Source organism: Ornithorhynchus anatinus, chromosome 18 (genome assembly GCF_004115215.2).
Source record: "Ornithorhynchus anatinus isolate Pmale09 chromosome 18, mOrnAna1.pri.v4, whole genome shotgun sequence".
NCBI classification, from domain to species: Eukaryota; Metazoa; Chordata; class Mammalia; order Monotremata; family Ornithorhynchidae; genus Ornithorhynchus; species Ornithorhynchus anatinus.
Window position 1 is genome coordinate 11,876,207 of NC_041745.1, and position 18,924 is coordinate 11,895,130.

Sequence of the window (18,924 nt, forward strand, 5' to 3'; positions counted from 1 at the left end):
TTACAGTCTAGGGGGAGAGATAGACATTGATATGAATAAGTAAATCACAGGTATGTAATATGTGCAGTAATGTACTTAATAGATGCATTTCTAGCCTTTTATTAATAATAATAGTTATAATAATATTTTCAAGTGCTTACTATGTGCCAGACACTGTACTAAGCGCTGGGGTGGATACAAGTTAATCAGGTCAGCCCCAGTCCCCGTTCCACATGGGGCTCACGGTCTCAATCCCCATTTTATAGATGAGAGAACTTGAGGCCCAGAGAAATTAAGTGACTTGCCTCAGGTCACCCATCAGACGAGTGGCGGAGGGCGGATTAGAACCCATGACTTTCTGACTCCCAGGCCCGTGCTCTATCCCCTATGTCGGGCGGCTTCTCAAATTTTTGGAGTTGCGTGCAGCCTCCATTAGGTAGAAGAGAGGCAAATTATCCAGTGACCATTCCCGTTCAATTTAGATATGATTGAAATTAGGGATGACGCATTGAGATTACTGCTATAAACTTTAATTAACTAAATTCTGCTCAAGATAATGAAGTTTCCATTGTGGTGATTTCCAAAGACATGTGCAGAGTACTGTTAGGAAGATGTAATCCTGATTAAGATGTATATGTGTATATATATATTCAGTTCCATTCAAATTCAAACAATCACCATCTCTTCCTCTCTTATGGTTCTCTCAGCTACAAAACCCTATTTTGTGCTGGGTGTTAAGCAAAGAAAAATAGCAGGTATTATCAGGCTGCGAGTTAATGGCTCTTAAAATTGAAGTTTGGGAAAAACAGTTTATGTCACTGCTTTTTAGTGCAACAGTAAATTGACTTCACTAATATAGTGGCCTTAATTTTGTATACTGTAAATTGTTGACCTACCTTTTACATCCAGAGGAAATAGCAATTGTGGTCTCTGACTATGCTAGTTCCACAATGCACTTGATTCGCTTTTCTGATGTTTTTTCTCCTCATGCTCACCCGAACGTTGTAACAAATTCTAATGTGGGTGTGAATAACTGAATCCTATGTTTATAGTATTTGTTAAGCACTTACTATGTGCCACACACGAGAAGCAGCGTGGCTCAGGGGAAAGAGCACGGGCTTTGGAGTCAGAGGTCATGGGTTCAAGTCCCGGCTCGGCCACTTGTCAGCTGTGTGACTCTGGGCGAGTCACTTAACTTCTCGGTGCCTCAGTTACCTCATCTGTAAAATGGGGATTAAGACCGTGAGCCCCACGTGGGACAACCTGATTCCCCTGTGTCTACCCCAGCGCTTAGAACAGTGCTTGGCACATAGTAAGCGCTTAACAAATACAAATATCAACACACTGTACTAAGCACTGGGGCAGGTACAGGCTAATTAGGTTGGACACAGTCCATGTCCCACATGAGGCTCACGCGCATAATTCCCATTTTCCAGATGAGGCAACTGAGGCACCCAGAAGTGAAGTGACCGGCCCCGAACCACACAGCGTTTAAGTGGTAGAGCAGAGATTAGAACCCAGGTCCTTCTGACTCCCAGGCCCGTGCTCTATCCACTAATTCACACTGTTTCTCATCTTACATCTTAATAAAGAAATAAATCCTATCGTTTAAAGGACCATCACATAGGATAGTAGCAGGAGGTTCTAGAAAAATGCCTTATCTTCTGAACCACTGAGTCAAAGGGCAGACTGTATGCTCCTTATGGGCAAGAAATGTTTATTGTTGTATTTTAATCTCCCAAGCACTCAGTACAGTGCTCTGCACACAGTAAGTGCTCAATCAATAAGATTGACTGACTGGTGATGTGTGGATCCCACAGTAGCGTTTCCCTGCCCTCCCCACCTCATGGGGGAATTTCACCGTATCACTGGTGCCCTCTTCAAATAATTGTGGTATTTGTTAAGCGCTTACTATGTGCCGGGCACTATACTAAGCAGTGGGGTAGATACAAGGTAATCAGGTTGGATGCAGTCCGGGTCCCACCGGGGCTCGTGGTCTTGATCCCCATTTTAAAGATGAGGCAACTGAGGCACAGAGAAGTGAAGTGACTTGCCCAGGGTCACACAGCAGACAAGTGGCAGAGCTTGGATTAGAACCCAGGTCCTTAATAATGTCGGTATTTGTTAAGCGCTTACTATGTGCCAAGCACTGTTCTAAGCGCTGGGGTAGACACAGGGCAATCAGGTTGTCCCACGTGGGGCTCACGGTCTTCATCCCCATTTTACAGATGAGGTAACTGAGGCACCGAGAAGTTAAGTGACTCGCCCAGAGTCACACAGCTGACAAGTGGCAGAGCTGGGATTCGAACCCATGACCTCCGACTCCAAAGCCCATGCTCTTCCCACCGAGCCACGCTGCTTCTCAGCCACGCTGCTTCTGCCTCCCAGGCCCATGCTATATCCTAGCTGCTTCTTTCCCAACTCTGTCTCTCTCTCTCTCTCTCACTACCTCTCCTTTTCTCTCCCTCTTTTTCTCTCACACACTCTCTCTTTCTTTATCCCAGTGGCTGAAAGGTCCACCCCGGGTCAAGCAGCAAGATTCAAATTACAAGGAAGTCATTCTAAGTATTGCTCAGAATGAACTTTTGAGAATGGTTGGGTTGGAAAAAAAAAAAAAATCCCGCTTTCTGATTAACTGTAAATTGGAATGGCAAGTTCTCTCCCGGAATATCACACTTAAAATATGCCCAGAGGCTAAGAAGTAATCGCTACTTTCGAAAGCTATGAATCCATTAACTCGATCTAAACCCCAGAAAAGCGGCAACATACTAAAATGCCGTTTCCTTAATCAGGCGTTGTTCTCTTCAGGCCTTAGAGATCTAAGAATCATATTTGTATTGTGCTCTCCCAAGTGCTTAGTACAGTGCTCTGCACTTAGTAAGCGCTCAGTAAATACGACCGATGTCGTATTTGATCTGGATTTCTGGGCCACCTTAAGTTCCCTGTTGCATTCTGTAAGGAATGTCATCGGACATAATATCGTAAGACTTGGGGCGGAGGATTTTGAATTGTCTTTCTGCTTGCTGAAGGAAAATTGCATTTGAAATACAATTGAGATGCAGTATTTTCTAGTGGTTAGAGCACGAGCCTCGGAGCGAGAAGGGTCTGGGTTCTAAATCCGGCGCTGCTACTCATCTGCGGGCAGGGACTCTATTGTTGCATTGTTCTCACCCAAGCACTTAGTACAGTGCTCTGCGCACAGTAAACTCTCCATAAATACAATTGAATGTGTGAATGAAGTGACCTTGGGCAAGTCACTTTACTTCTCTGAGCCTCAGTTACCTCATCTGTAAAATGGAGATTGACTTATGAGCCCGGTGTGACACAGGGACTTTGTCCAACCTGATCAATGTGTATCTTCTAAGTGAAGGTGCTTTGGAAGTGAAACACATTGAAAAAGAAAAAAACAACCCAATCGTGGGGTGGGTAGGGGTGTGGGATTTGTCTGGTGAGGGAAGGGGGTTGTCAGGGGATTGGGATTCAGGGTTCAACGGTGGGAGCAGAAGTTACCAAGAGCTGTATTTTCCCGAGGAATGAAATTCCCCGGCCTGTCAGTGAGCCTTCTAGCCAAAGCGGGATTAGGCATCATCGAACTTTGTTGCTGAGAGAAATGTCCCGACGAGAAATCTTGTTTTGTGAGACGGCTTTCCTAAATAGGCAATCGGTGGACCAAAAGCATTTCAGGCACCACGGAAAGGCAACCGACTGTGGCCAGGAACTTAATAGAAACCTCATTCAACTTAATTATATACCACAAAGATTAATTTATCCAACTAACCTTAGGTAGGACAGGCGTACCGAATTAAAATCCAGTCAGGGCCTTAGCACTCCTAATAGACTATGTCCAGCCTTAAACCTAACCGATCGATTCTTTGAGTTGGTTTTTTGTAGAGTGATGGAGTTCTATAGCTTTCATATTTTTCTATTACATATTTATAATTCTACATAAAATCTCTTGTATTTAAAATGACAAAGCACCATTACTAAATTGTAAGGTGTACCCTACGGGTTAAATCCAGGTTTAAGTAATCGTATCCTGATGGGGATAACCTGGTCCATAAAGTCGTTCCAAGTCAAAGTTGATCCCGATTATAATGGACCACGAAACTCAGTAAAACTCTGGATCTGTAATCCATTGTGGGACATGAAAAGGTCACAGTCCAACCGCTCTCGAATCCAGGGCCTGCAGGGTGGCTATAGGACTTCTTTCTGGCCAGCCTAGGTCTCGTGGAGGCCCATCCGGGTCCCTGCTCTCCTGCCATCCCGTTACATCCATTCGATAGAAAAGCCTCCAGCGCAGGAGACTCCAGACCCCTTCTAGACCGTAAGATCGTGTAGGGATGGAAGGCGAAGCAGCGTGGCCTAGTGGAGAGCGCACAGGCCCGGGAGCCGGAAGGACCTGGGTTCCGATCCCGGCTCCTCCACTTGCCTGCTGTCTGACCTTTGGGAAGTCACTTAACTTTTCTGTGCCTCAGTTCCCTCTTCTGTAAAAGTGGAGGTTAACTAATTCATTCAATAATATTTATTGAGCGCTTACTATGTGCAGAACACTGTACTAAGTGCTTGGAATGTACAGTTTGGCAACAGATAGAGACAATCCCTGCCCAATGATGGGCTCACAGTTCAATCGTATTTATTGAGCGCTTACTGTGTGCAGAGCACCGTACTAAGCGCTTGGAGATTAAGACTGTGAGCCCTATGTCCAACCTGATTAACTTGTATCTACATAATAAGGACTTAATATATACCATTGTTATTATTAATGTCTATTATGTTGGAATATTGGACTCCCCCAAGCACTTAGTACAGTGCTCTGCACATAGTAAATGCTCAAGAAATACGATTGACTGAGAAATGAAGAAGCAGCGTGACCTAGTGGAAACAACTAGGTCTTGTATCTACCCCAGCGCTTATCGCAGTGCCTGGTATGTAGTAAGTCCTTACCAACTAATATTAAAAAATGGTCATCGGGGAATGGCCCTAGGCAGTACCCTGTCATAAAGAAATTCCATTATAAGCAGATAATTTGTGCAGTGGATAAATGTCACTATAATAGCGTTTCCCCAGCACCACAGGAGCACCGTTTGAGGCAAGTCTAGAAATCCTATATGGAAAGCTGCATTTTTATAGTATACGTAAGCACTGCTCTGTAAATCTGCTGTGGAACTCATTCCTGCTCAGAGGTCGGTTTTACCAATTTGGTTTTGAGTTGCTCTTCTTGCGGTGAGGGAAATTTCTCCTAAGAACTGAGGCTTATTAATTGATAGGGTTGGCTGGAAGGGACCATTGAGGTTGGCTCAGCAATAAATTAGTTTTCTGATATATGGCTGCTTGGTTTTTCAAATTAGTTGTCTACCTAAAAAGGAGCATGGCTGTTTAAACTTTTAGACCAACAGAGTAAAAAGAATTGCTAAGAAGTAGTCTGAATAATTCTGGTATTTCACTGGGGCAATATCTCGGGGTTTTTTCAGCCTGAAAATTCCATGGGGTTTTCCACCTTTGCCTTCGCTGATCACTGTTAAAAATTCACGTTTCAGTCTGTCATTTCAACGGTAACGGTTTCAAGGCAACTTTCTACAAATCAATATTGGGACAAAGTTTTGTCTGAGGGAGGCTACTAGCCACTTTTTAATGGTATCTGTTAAGCGCTTACTATGTGTCAAGCATTATTCTAAGCTCTGGGTGGCTACTAACTTGAATCCACCATAACTCAGGCCGTGTTTAATCTAGCTAATTTATGTTTGTGCCCGTGTTGAAGTCTCTAGAAAATAGTTGTCCTGGGAAACAGGATGGTCTAGTGGAAAGGGCATGGATCTGGGAGTCAGAGGACCTGGGTTCTAACCCAGTTCTGCCGCTTGCTGCTGTGTGAACTTGGGAAAGTCTCTTCACTTCTCCGTGCCTTGTAACTCATCTGTAAAATGGAGATAAAGAACTATCTGATTATTTAAAAATGCATTGTTAAGACATATAGAATGATTGGAATTTGTTTGTCACGTGACTATATGCAGTCCTTTATTTTCAAAGTACGGCAGTAAGTGCTAGGAAAGAAATGCATAGATGAGGTACCGACACAGTTCTTTCCCCTCTACCCGCAAGGGGCTCCCAATATAAGCAGAACTACAAGCCGTATTCCTGACGTGGGGAATAGTGCAAGAATGAAGATATCACCTATTTTACCCAATGTTCCATGAAGTTTATAGTCACAGTTTATTCTTTGGTTAATAAATAAGGCAGTTCAAAAAGTAGCGACAAAGTCAATAGACATAAACTTAATCTTAAAAGTCACTCTGAGAGACAAACCCTCACTGTCTGCATTAAACCTAAAATAAAGTAGGAAAAAGGAAAAAAATACTGTGGCATTAAGTAACATTCTATTTTAGTCTTTTGAATTGACCCTTTGGAAATTATTTTTGCACTCAAAGTGTTCAGGAGAAAATGGAAGAGTAGAGAACGTGAGAAAAAATTGCTCTGAAAATGAAACACATTCTGTTACTTTGATATCTAATTTAGATTCTGAATCAAAACCCACAAAGAGCCTCAAATTACCCAGATTTGTTTATGCTGTCCTACTAATATTGTGGTTTAACTGTCTAATAGAGGTTCTTTCTGTTAAAATATTGTCGGAGGTATTTCAAGCCATGTATTGCTTTACAGCTCATATGTCCAGGTTTCCGTTAAATCATATGGAATCTTCAAATGAAGCCAAAATTGTTAGCTTTCTTTTACCGTGACCAAAGGGTAGTTACATGACTAAATCAATGGCACTGAAGCAGAATATCTTGTCTCTGTTTCTGAAAATTATGGGAGAGTTTAAAGTTCACCGTTTTATGACATATATAAGGGATGATCATTATCTTGATGTTATCCTGAAGTTAAAGTCGTACAATCTTCTAAAGGTGAATAGAGGTTTTATATTCAAATTCGGAATATGGCAAAAGAAAGAAAAGAGTTATTATAATTGCTTTAATGCCAGTTCTCCACAAATATTACAGCACGATGGTAATAAGTGCTCGCTGTGCGCAAAGCACTGAGGTAAGTGCTAGGAAAGAAATGTATGGATGAGATAGAGACCCAATCCTTACCCCCAAGGGGATCCCGATCTAAGCAGCAATATAGGCAATATTCCTGGTTTGGGGAATGATGCTATCACCTATTTTGCGGAAAGCACAGGCCTTGAAATCAGGGGATCTGAGTTCTTGTTCTGATCTGCCTGCTGGAACTCTGCTATCAGGAGGAAAGCTTTTTTTGGTTTTTTTTTTTTTTACTGAAGCATCCTCTAGACTGTAAGATCCTTGTGGGCAGGGAATGTTTCAGCCAACTCTGTTATATTGTACACTCTCAAACGCTTAATACAGTGTTTTGCACATGGTAAGCACTCAATAAATACCACTGATTGAAAAAGCGTTCAGTGAGTTTGACAGGGCCAGCTGGAATTCTGAAAAATAACTGGGCAGCAATGACTAGAATGGTTAATAATAATAAAAAATGATAGTGATCGTGGTATTTGTTAAGCGCTTACTATATGCCAAGCTCTACCCCAGATACGAAATGAACAGGTCTCACGTGGGGTTCACAGTCTAAGGAGGAGGGCCAACGGATATTGAATCCATTTTTTTTTTTTCAGTTAAGAGAACTGAAGCCCAGAGGTGTTCAGTGACTTGGCCAAGGTCACACAGCAAACAAGCGATGGAGTTGGGATTAGAATCCAGCTCCTCTGACTCTCAGGCCCGGGTTCTTTCCACTAGACTATACTTCTTCCCAGCACTGTGTCATATCTGGAAGGGTTTCGGCACTACGGTATTACATCAGCACTTTGTTCTGGACACTTAAGACCACTGGGTCCTGTGTGGGGGAGAAAAAAAAAGAATGACATTCTTTTCACAGTGTGTCGTTCTCTTCACAGTGTGTTGCTCCCCTGCCCACCTCTATGTTCATTATACTCTGCCCTCGTGGGCACAGGGATGTCAGGGATGACATCGCTCACTTCATGGGCACAATAATCAATTCCTTCGTGTCGGCTTTTGGTCCTGTAGGCTTGGGACAGACCGAGCTCATCTGTCATTCCTGATGGGAGACGCCATCTTCGGGCGGAGATGGATGGCGAGGCAGAACCTATTAGTATTTGCACTGGGACTGCCACTGAAGTAAAGAATTAAGGGCTCTTTTCCACCGTTTCTAAGACTCTATTCGAAGCTTGAGTGTCTCAATTTTCTGTTCCATGCTAAGGTCTGAGGTTCCTTTGCAAACCAGTAGCCATTTTAGGAAGCGATGCTAAGTGCGGGTGCCTTTCGAAAAAGTACGGTCGATGCAACTCGGTATTCGGTCCTGCTGTAGTCTCAGATCTTAAGTGAAAGAATTTGGGATGATGCCTTTTCCTTACTCCCGATTCTCCTTCCACATCTTTCACCCTGTAGGATTCTTTAGATAAACCGCATTGGAAGACTTCACTCATTCTTGTCTCATTCATCGCAAAAGGGATTTTGTAGATCAGAATGAAAGATGAAGAGGGGATCAGAGGCCCTTTAATTCAGGGTTTTATGTGTGTTTAATCCTTTTTTTTTTTTTTTTTTAAAGAATCCACTTCTGGACTGTAAGCTCGTTGTGGGCAGGGAATTTTACTCTCCCCTTGCTCTGCATACAGTAAGCACTCAAATGCAATTGATCAATTGGTTGATTGGTAGAACTGGGAGCTAAGCCCCTCCCTCATAGGAGCAGAGACAGGGCAAAAGTTGAGACGCAAGAGGCCCAGGGCCCACAGTGAATCCCAGCCTTGCTGTTTGTTGCCAGTGGAATGCACACTTTTTTGGAATTGGGTAAGGGGAATGCACAGAGCATTTCACTTCCCTTCAGTCAGGGACGAGCTTCTGGGATTGTGGAAATTCCCGAAGATCTCTGAAGGAGAGCGCTTGGTGGACAGGGTGAGCCTGGGGACCGTTCCTAGAAGCTTTCTCCCCATCTTTCACTTCCAGACTCTCGGAAGTCGCGTCGGATTTGTAGGGAGGAGAAAGATTTGTGGTATCTCATCGTTATTAAGCTCCATCCTGGTCCCAGAGTTGGGGAATGTGGTTGTGAGTTCATTTGGTCGCATATATTGAGCGCTTTCTATGTGCAGAGCACCGTACAGAGCGTTTGGGAGAGTACAGTGTAACAATAAACACACATTCCCTGCCCACAGCGAGCTTACAGTCTAGAGGACACGCTCCAGACGTAGCCTCCACCAGGTTTGCGGACTAGGAACTTGCTGGTCCTGCTCTCTCCCCCCCCCCAAGCCCCCAAATCACCTAAGTCCCCGTGAAGGGAAGTGATGCAGAAGTCACAGGTCCAAAAAGACAGATGAGCCTCATTTCTATCACTTTGGGTAGTTCCCGCCAAATCTGGCCATGTAACCAAAAGCTGACTTCAAGCAGAGGTCAGGGTGCACTTGGAGAAGCATCGCGGCGTAGTGGATAGGGCACCGGCCTGGGAGGCAGAAGGTCATGGGTTCTAATCGTGGCTCTGCCACGTGTCTCCTGTGTGACCTTCGGCAAGTCACTTCATTTCTCTGGGTCTCAGTTTCCTCATCTGTAAAATGGGGATTGAGACTGTGAGCCCTGTTTTGGGATGGGGACTGTGTCCAACCCGATTTGCTTGTAAATACTAACCCAGAGCTTAGTATAGTGCCTGGCACGTAGTAAGCGCTAAACAGATACCACTATTATTATTATTAGTATCACAGGCTGGGGGAGACAGAAGAAAGTGTTTTGGGGGGTGCGGAGAGGGTAGTCAGGGAGCCCTGTTTGAACCTGAAAAACGCTCCTTTCCTCTTCTCCCACTCCCTTCTGCGTCGCCCCGACTTGCTCCCTTTGTTCATCCTCCCCCACTTCAGTCCCACAGCACTTAGGCCCGTATCTGTCATTTATTCATTTATTTCTATTAGTGTCTGTCTTCCCTTCTAGACTGTAAGCTCATTATGGGCAGGGAATGTGTTCTATTGTACTCTCCCAAGCGCTTAGTACAGTGTACCGCACACAGGAAGCACTCAATAAGTACGATTGCCTGACTGACTAACCTTTGAAAGCACTCGGTCTCCCTCCGCTGAAGGCAGTCAGTAAGAAGGAACAGAAACACAATTCTCAGTAGTGGTTAAAAACCCATTTTGATATCTAAACAAAGTGATTTGAAGGCTTAGTTTCTTCTAAGGGTGTATTATTAAAACATGGATGAAAATTGTAAAACCATGCTGCTTTTAATTTTTCTTAGAACTCTTTTTTAATGTCTTATAGTTCTAAAATTCCCTCTGCATCTTTAGTGCGGATATTTTAATGCTAACTTGGACTAAATTGCTTAAACCTATGTGATCGTGGAAAGATGTATTTGCCGATTAGGGCGTTTAGCGTGAACAAACCCATGACTGATTTCACATTAATAAGGTACATTTGACTAGTATGCAGTTGGATCTTAAATCCCAAATTTAAAATTACATCTTAAGAAAGTTGCCCAGCCAAAATATGGAGTTTGGCTTAGTTTTTGAACCTCGCGGTGTTCATGGGTCAATAAGGGCCGACTATTTTGTTCGTAAACATATTGATACAGTGGCTCGCTTAATGAAAGTGGTTGAAAGTATTGTAATTATTTATGCAGTCATTGATATATTAAGATTTGATTAGCTCCTTATGTGTATTCTGTCTTCATTTACATATTTCCTTAGAAAATTTACTTTTTCACTGGGAAAGGAGAGTAGGTTAGAGTTCTTAACTAACAAAGTTGGGAAGTAGTTTGTTAAAATTAGATGGTAGAGAAATAATGCAATAGTAGTAACTCATAAATTGAGAGGTCATTCATTTTGTCTATAAAGTAGACGTTAATTTAGTTCATAGGCTGAACCCAAGGAGCAATCTAAAAACCGAGGGATAGCCTATTAATGTTGAGACCCTCATAATATAATGACATATTATTCCAATTTGAAAGCGGTTTATGAAATAATGGAGCATTCATACAGGTATTACGGAAAAGCACTGAAAAACCAATATCGGCAAGTTTGAGGAGCATTCATCGAGGATAGGAGGTGTGAGAAAGTGTAATTTATTTTATTTATATAGTAACTTTATCCCGAAGGGGGATTCTCATTTATTTCTCTCTCCTTGCAGCGGCCTTGAGAAGTAGGTAGGTGTGCGGGCATTATTCTCCGCACTCTACGGTGTCACGGGGAAGTTAAATGATTTGCCGGAGGACACGTTTTGTCAGTGTTAGAGATGAAAATAGAATCTGAGTCCCCGACTCCAAGCCACTTGCGCTTTTTATTAAACAACAACGTGTCCCTTATTTCGCTACAGAGAACGCGCTCGGAGTTGTAGCCATAGAATATTTTGAGCGTGCATTGGTTGCAAAACTCTACTAAGCCCTTGGGAAGCACACAACGAGGAAGTGACGCGTTTCTGGTCCACCACCGAGCATAGTGTCTTCTGGAAAATTGAGCTGCCAAAGCTTATTTACTGGGTATTCCTCTCGTGGTTTGGAGACAGTTACCACCATTTGCTTGATGGATGTTGTGCTTTATTGATTCGGTACCTGTCTGACTTTAAGCTTGTTTTGGGCTTCGTTTTTTTATTTTTGGGTGGTATTTGTTAAGCGTTTACTCTACGCCGGGGGCTGTTCGAAGCGCTGAGATGTATACGAGGTAATCAGGACGGACACAGTCCCCATCCCACCCGGGGACTCACGGGCATAATCCCAATTTTACAGATGAGGTCACTGAAGCACTGAGAAGTGAAGAGACGGGCCCAAAGACAGCAGACTACTGGTGAAACCGAGATTAGAACTCGGGTCCTTCTGACTCTCAGGCCTGTGTCCTCTCCGTTATCCGTTCTCTATCCGTTAGAGAAGCAGCGTGGCTCAGTGGAAAGAGCCTGGGCTTGGGAGTCAGAGGTCATGAGTCTGAATCCCGGCTCTGCCACTTGTCAGCTGTGTGACTGAGGGCGAGTCACTTCACTTCTCTCTGCCTCAGTTACCTCCTCTGTAAAATGGGGGTTAACCGTGAGCCTCACGTGGGACAACCTGATGACCCTGTATCTACCCCAGCGCTTAGAACAGTGCTCGGCACATAGTAAGCGCTTAACAAATACCAACATTATTATTATTATTAATAAGCTCCTCTGCTTCCCTGCTTCTCACTGTGGGCAGGAAATGTTTCTGCTAGCTATGTTGTATTCAGCACAGTGCTCTGCACACAGTAAGCACTCAATAAATATCAACGACTGGGCGCTGAGAGAGAATTCTGGCTTAGCTGATCCAGTGACACGATGAATATTTTGATTTAGAGGCTGTTGCTCCACTCTGTATTTTTTTTTTGGCCGAGACCCTGGGGAAGTAATAATAATAATGATGAGAACGATGATAATAATGATAATACTATTTGTTAAGGGCTACGTGACAGACACTTTACTAAGAAATGGGGTAGATGCCAGATAATTGGCTCACCGTCTTATTCCCCATTTTACAGGAAACCGAGGCGCCGAGGTGGGAATCAAACGCGGTCCTTATCCTTCAGATAGGAGGGATACTTTTGGAAGGTTTTGAGGTCTTGGGCTGTGGCTGCTGTTGGGATCAAAGCGGTAGAGGGAAATGTAAAATAATGTGAGAAAGCAACGGAGCCTAGTGGATAGAGCAAGGGCCCGGGAGAGTCAGAAGCGCCCGGGATCTAATCCTGGCTTGCCTGCTCTATGACCTTGGACACCTCACTTCTCCGTGCCTCAGTTCCCTCATCTGGAAAATGGGGATTAATACTGTGAGCCTCATGTGGGACATCATTCATTCAATACAGATGTATTTATTGAACACTTACTGTGGGCGGGGCACTTTACTGAGCGTTTGGGAGAGTACAATATAACAATAATCCTGGACTGTGTCCATGTTACCTGATAAACTGGTATTTACCTCAGTCTGGCCCGTAGTGAACTACCAAATACCTTAAAAAATAAATAAAAAAAAGATTGGTCCAAGGCGGAGTAGGAGCAGGGTAGAGGAAACTGATGTCTTCTAATTTTCACGTTCGTGTTTGTTTTCAAGACCCGTTTGGTTTTGACTTGTTGACTTTTCATACAATTTACAATCTTTTTAATTTTTTCTTTTCATAGAATCAGATGGCGCATTTGTACTTCCCATCAAGTTTGTTCCACTGCATGCCGGCCGCTATCCCTGCCAGATTTTACTTCAGTCGACCCACGATATCCGAGTGTACGCCCTAGAGTGTGTAGTGAACACGGATATTGCAGAAACTGACCTGGAGTTTGTGACGTCGGCTTGTGAGGCCCTGATTCAGGATATTCCAATAGTACGTATCGCCCCGGGCTCGCAAATCCGTCCGAGCCGCTTGCCTGGTGGTAACCGTTCCCGTTTGGAGATGGCGGCGGGATTTAATCCAGAAAGCACGGTGGTGCATTCCGTTCTAAAAATCCAGTTGAAGCGGAGCGAGGCAGTTTGGCCTAGTGGAATGAGCACAGAGTTGGGAGAGGGAGACTCGGGTTCTAATCCCAGCTCTGCCGCTTGCCCGCTGTGTGATCTTGGGCAAGTCACTTGAGCTGTCTGTGTCTCAGCGTCCTTGCCTTCTGGCGCTTGCTTGCAGTGTGATCTTGGGCGAGTCACTCGAACCCTCTGCGTCTCAGCGTCCTCGCCTGGGAGTCGGAGGACCCGGGTTCTGATCGCAGCTCCACCCTGTGCCTGCTGGGTGACTTTGGGCAAGTCACTTAACTTCTCTGTGCCTCACTTCTCTCACCTGCAGAATGGGGATTCAATCCCTATTCTCCCTCCTACCTATAGCCTGTGTGGGACCTGATGATCCCACCTCAGCCACTTGTCAGCTGTGTGACTGTGGGCAAGTCCCTTAACTTCTCTGTGCCTCAGTTACCTCATCTGGAAATTGGGGATCAAGGCCGTGAGCCTCCCGTGGGACAACCTGATTACCCTGTATCTCCCCCAGCGCTTAGAACAGTGCTCTGCACAGAGTAAGCGCTTAACAGATACCAACATTATTATTATTATGATCTTACGCCTACCCCACCTTGATACAGCGCTCGACACGTAGTAAGCGCTTAACAAATCCACAATTATTATAATTATTATCATCATTAAAATGGGGATTAAATCCCTCCCCTTTAAAGAGTGTGCCCCATGTTGAGCAGGGACCGTGGTGGATCCGATTGCATTGTATCTACCCCAGCTTTTAGTACAGCGCTTGGCATAGAGTAAGTGTATATTACTACTACTAATAATAAAAAATGAGGTGTTTGGTAAGCACTTATTATGCTCCAGGCACTGTACTAAGCACTGAGGTGGATACAAGCGCTGTAGTAAGTGCTGGGTTAGATACAAGATAATCAGGTTGGACACAGTCCACATCCCACATGGGGCTCACCGTCTTAATCCCCAGATGAGGAAACGGAGGCACAGAGAAGCGAAGGGAGTTGCCCAAGGTCACACAGCAGACAAGTAGCGGAGCTGGGATTAGAACCCATGACTTTCTGACTTCCGGGCCTGTGCGCTATCCGCTAGGCCCTACCGCCTCTCTAGTAAGTCATGATTGAAAGTGATGCCCTTGGCCGAATGACAGAACCCTCCGGAATTGGATCTCTGAACCAATCACCTTAACGCGGAAGCAGCGTGGCTCAGTGGCAAGAGCATGGGCTCCGGAGTCAGAGGCCGTGGGTTCGAATGCCGGCTCGGCCACTTGCCGGCTGTGTGACTTTGGGCAAGTCACTTCACTTCTCGGCGCCTCAGTGACCTCATCTGTAAAATGGGGATGAAGACTGTGAGCCCCACGTGGGGCAACCTGATTCCCCTGGGTCTACCCCAGCGCTTAGAACGGTGCTCGGCACATAGTAAGCGCTTAACAGATACCAACATTATTATTATTACCTGAGTAGATGTTGCCACAGAAACTCTGTTCATTCAAGCAAGCATCGTCCAGGGAGGTTGGTGGGGTGTAAAGGAGAAAAAATGGGGTCTATTTGGGCAGAATTGTTGCTTATTGGTAACTGGGACAAAATCCCCAGCCTGACCTTGAGAAGAAACCGAGTCATCCCTTGCCAGGAGAGGAGACCAAGACACAGGGCCTCAGTGAGAACTAAGAAAGCGGCAGAAATAGCTGCTTTTGCAGGCTTGGCCCGTCGAGACCATCTTAGATTCCTGCCCTTACCAGTAGCTGCAGTTTTAAAATGGTTGTTTTCCTTCGAAAATTCAGGTTTCATCCTGACCACGTTTTTTTTTTTTTTTTTTTACTTCAGTGCTCCAAGGATAAATTGAATTCCCTCTGGTAATTTTTTCTTGAGTAATTTGAAATACCCATTTTGGAGAATTTGAGTCCTTGAGCAATATGTTAGGTCACTTTGATACATATCAGTAGGTGTAAATTATTCTGTGGGTAGGTGGTGGGAGGAATATTAATTAGCTGCTGCCAGCATCTCTATTAGAGTTTTCTTTAGTGGTAGGTTGCCATCATCTGTGCTTATCCAGGAGGATTATATCATAATGCCCTTATCATTGCTAATGGACAGGTCACTGAGACTAATAAGACTAATTGCCGTGGTGGGAAAAGAAAAAAAAATCATCATTTTCCAATCACCCTTGTTCCCTTGAAAGAGAAGAGCATCCATTTGGGAAGCAGCATGGCTTAGTGGATAGAGCACGGGGCTGGGAGTCAGAAGGTCATGAGTTTTAATCCTGGCTCCACCACGTCTGCTGTGTGATCTGGGACGAGTCACTTCGCTTCTCTGTGCCTCAGTTATCTCATCTCCAAAATGGGGATTAAGAGTGTGAGCCCCAGCGTGTGACAGGGACTGTGTCCAAACTGATTAATCTGTATCTACACCAGCGCTTAGAAGAGTGCTTGGTACAGAGTAAGCACTTAATACGCATCATGATTATTATTAGTAATAAAAAATGATTTTGATCAAATGATACTTTTTTTTCCATCATTCCAAATGAGGAAGTTCTGAAGCCAGGTTCTCCAGACAGGTCCGGTAAGTGATTCGACGTCAACATTTTACTCGTCGTGTTTAATGCGATTCTGTACCTCCCACTGGTTATTTTTTTCCAGAACAACAGAACAAGTCAGGACTGGAAATGTCAAGCTATTTTAGAAGGAAAATGGTTTTATGGACCGCCTATGATATATGTCGGACCAGGTGAAACCACCCAGTACCCTCTGATGTTCAAACCTATTTTTGAATGTGAGACAGAGGTAAGAGTCCATTGTCCTAGCATGAGCTACAACGGTGCTAATTATAAAACTTTTCTGGGATAAATGTCGGTTTTACTGGGATGTCAGGTCAAAACTACTCACCCTACGTGATGGGATCCCCCAGCCTAATGTGACCATATGCCCTACTTAAGGCAGGATTCTTTCTGATAGGAACAAGAAAAGATTTATTTCTTTGTTTTCAAAATTTTCCCATTAATTAAGAAAGTATTTTCTTGGAAGCCTAATACTTTTCTTTAAGTCCGTTGAGGGCAGGGAACCTGTCTACCAACTCTCATATCATACTCTCTCAAGCGCTTGGTAGAGCACGCAGTAAGCGCTCAATAAATACCACCGAAAGGTCGATTGCCCCGTACGCAATAAGCGCTCGATAAATTTGATTCCGATGCGGTAAGCGTGTCATTGTAATAAAAAAAGACCTGACGATGCCGTAACGCTAGCTAATTTAGAAAACTTAAAGAGGAAAAAAACTTGAAGAACTCAGTCTCCCCTGATCGAACGGCATCATCTGCACACACAGTGGCCCAGGTCAGAGGGTTTGAAATGTTCCTAGAAATCTCAGTTCGCCAATCGGGTTGGGGATGAATAGATTGGAGGAAGTTATTTGACAGCCAGGCAAGGCTCCTGAGGAGATGAGACCCCATTTCCTTTCTCGTTCCCAGGGCAAGCTGACCCTCCAAAACGAAACAGATGGGACGGAACACATCTTCGGCCTGAAGGGGACCGGGAAGAAACCTCTGGCCTTAGACCATGTCGTGATCGACTGTCAAGTGAGACAGATGACCCACAAAGTCCTCATGGTGCCCAATTATACCAAGAGCCGGCTGACGTACCAGGTGATGGTGGTTGGAGGTTTGGATGTGCTTTTGGGTGCTCGAGGGTGTGGAGAAAGTGCTCAGAAAGTCATGGGAAATGGTATCGCCAGTGGTATTTGCTAAGCGCTTACTATGTGCAGAGCACTGTTCTAAGCGCTGGGGGAGATACAGGGTCATCGGGTTGTCCCACATGAGGCTCATAGTTAATCCCCATACAGATGAGGCCACTGAGGCACAGAGGAGTTAAGTGACTTGCCCACAGTCACACAGCTGCCAAGTGGCTGAGCCGGGATTTGAACCCATGACCTCTGGCTCCCAAGCCCGGGCTCTTTCCACTGAGCCACGCAGTAATAGTGATCGATAACCAGGATAATCAGTAAGTGGTATTTACTGAGCGCTTACTATGTGCAGAGCAGCGTACTAATCCTTTGGGAGAGTACAACACAACAGAATAATGAGCTTCCGGCCTAAACGGGGGAGACAGACATTAATACGAATGATTCAATAATATATATTATTGTAGCGTTAGTAGGTCACCCACTCTTTAAGATGGTCGAGTTTGGTGCACGTTAACTGGATGTTTCCGAACGATGTTTTCAGTCATCGAGTAGACACCCAGACGATCAGGTCCACGAAGGATTTTCCGGGGAACTTTTGAAATTGCCCATTTCTACTAACCGTTCCCACGGCACCAGTTCCCGGGCGAAGATATATTTGACAGTGAGGCGCCTGAAGAAACAGAGCGCTGACGGTATTAAAAGTTCATTTGTTCCCTCATCCCACGGTCCCTGGCCGCAGTTGAACTTCTGCCGGGACCCGGGCAGCAGCCCGTGTGCACCCAGAGGAAGAGACACGTGAAGACAGATACGCACGCACATATGCGTGGTAATAATGATGTTGGTATTTGTTAAGCGCTTACTAGGTGCAGAGCACTGTTCTAAGCGCTGGGGGAGATACAGGGTCATCCGGTTGTCCCACGTGAGGCTCGCAGTCTTCATCCCCATTTTACAGATGAGGGAACTGAGGCCCAGAGAAGTGACGTGACTGGCCCACAGTCACACAGCTGACAAGTGGCGGAGCTGGGATGCATAGTAAGACCATATTAAGCGCTCGAGTAGAGTACGATACAATAAAGTTGGTAGGCGCGATCCTTACATTCATTCATTCAATAGTATTTATTGAGCGCTTACTATGTGCAGAGCACTGTACTAAGCGCTTGGAAGGAACAAGTCGGCAACAGATAGAGACGGTCCCTGCCGTTTGACGGGCTTACGGTCTGATCGGGGGAGACGGACGGACGAGAACGATGACGATAAATACAGTCGAGGGGAAGAACAGCTCGTAAAAACAATGGCAACCAAATAGAATCGAGGCAATGTACAATTCATTAGCAGAATAAATAGGGTAATGGAAATATTTACAGTTACCCACAAGGAGCTTACAGACTACCTTCATTCATTCATTCAGTCGTATTTATTGAGCGCTTACTGTGTGCAGAGCACTGTACAAACGCTCCCCTCTACAGGGGGAGGCGGACATGAAAATAAATTACCGATAGGAAGAATGGTGCCAGCTATGTACCTGAGCGCTGGAGGGCTAGCAGCGTGGCCTAGAAGAAGGAGCACAGGCCTGGGAATCAGAAGGACCTGGGTTCTAATTTAGGCTCTGCCACCTGTCTCCTGAGTGACCTTGGGAAAGTCACTTCACGTCTCTGAACCTCAGTTACCTCATATGTAAAATGGGGATTAAGAATGTGAGTCCCATGTGGAACGGGGACTGTGTCCAACCTGATTAACTCGTATCTACTCCAGTTTATAAAACTGTGCTTGGCACATAGAAAGCGCTTAGCACGTAATAATAGTGATCATTATTATTTACAAGAACAATTTTTCCCTCCCA

At 44.7% G+C, this 18,924-nt stretch overlaps 1 protein-coding gene across 5 annotated transcripts in view; it reads left to right on the forward strand.

Annotated features, from left to right (window-relative positions):
* CFAP47 (cilia and flagella associated protein 47) overlaps positions 1-18,924 on the forward strand; it is a 262,759-nt gene that overhangs the window by 128,842 nt on the left and 114,993 nt on the right. For all 5 annotated transcript variants that reach the window (XM_029046522.2, XM_016227348.3, XM_029046519.2 and 2 more), the window contains exons 46-48: positions 13,092-13,288; positions 16,049-16,192; positions 16,873-17,046. In XM_029046522.2, coding sequence (XP_028902355.1) covers positions 13,092-13,288; positions 16,049-16,192; positions 16,873-17,046 — 515 coding nt within the window. The remainder of the gene's footprint in view (positions 1-13,091; positions 13,289-16,048; positions 16,193-16,872; positions 17,047-18,924) is intronic.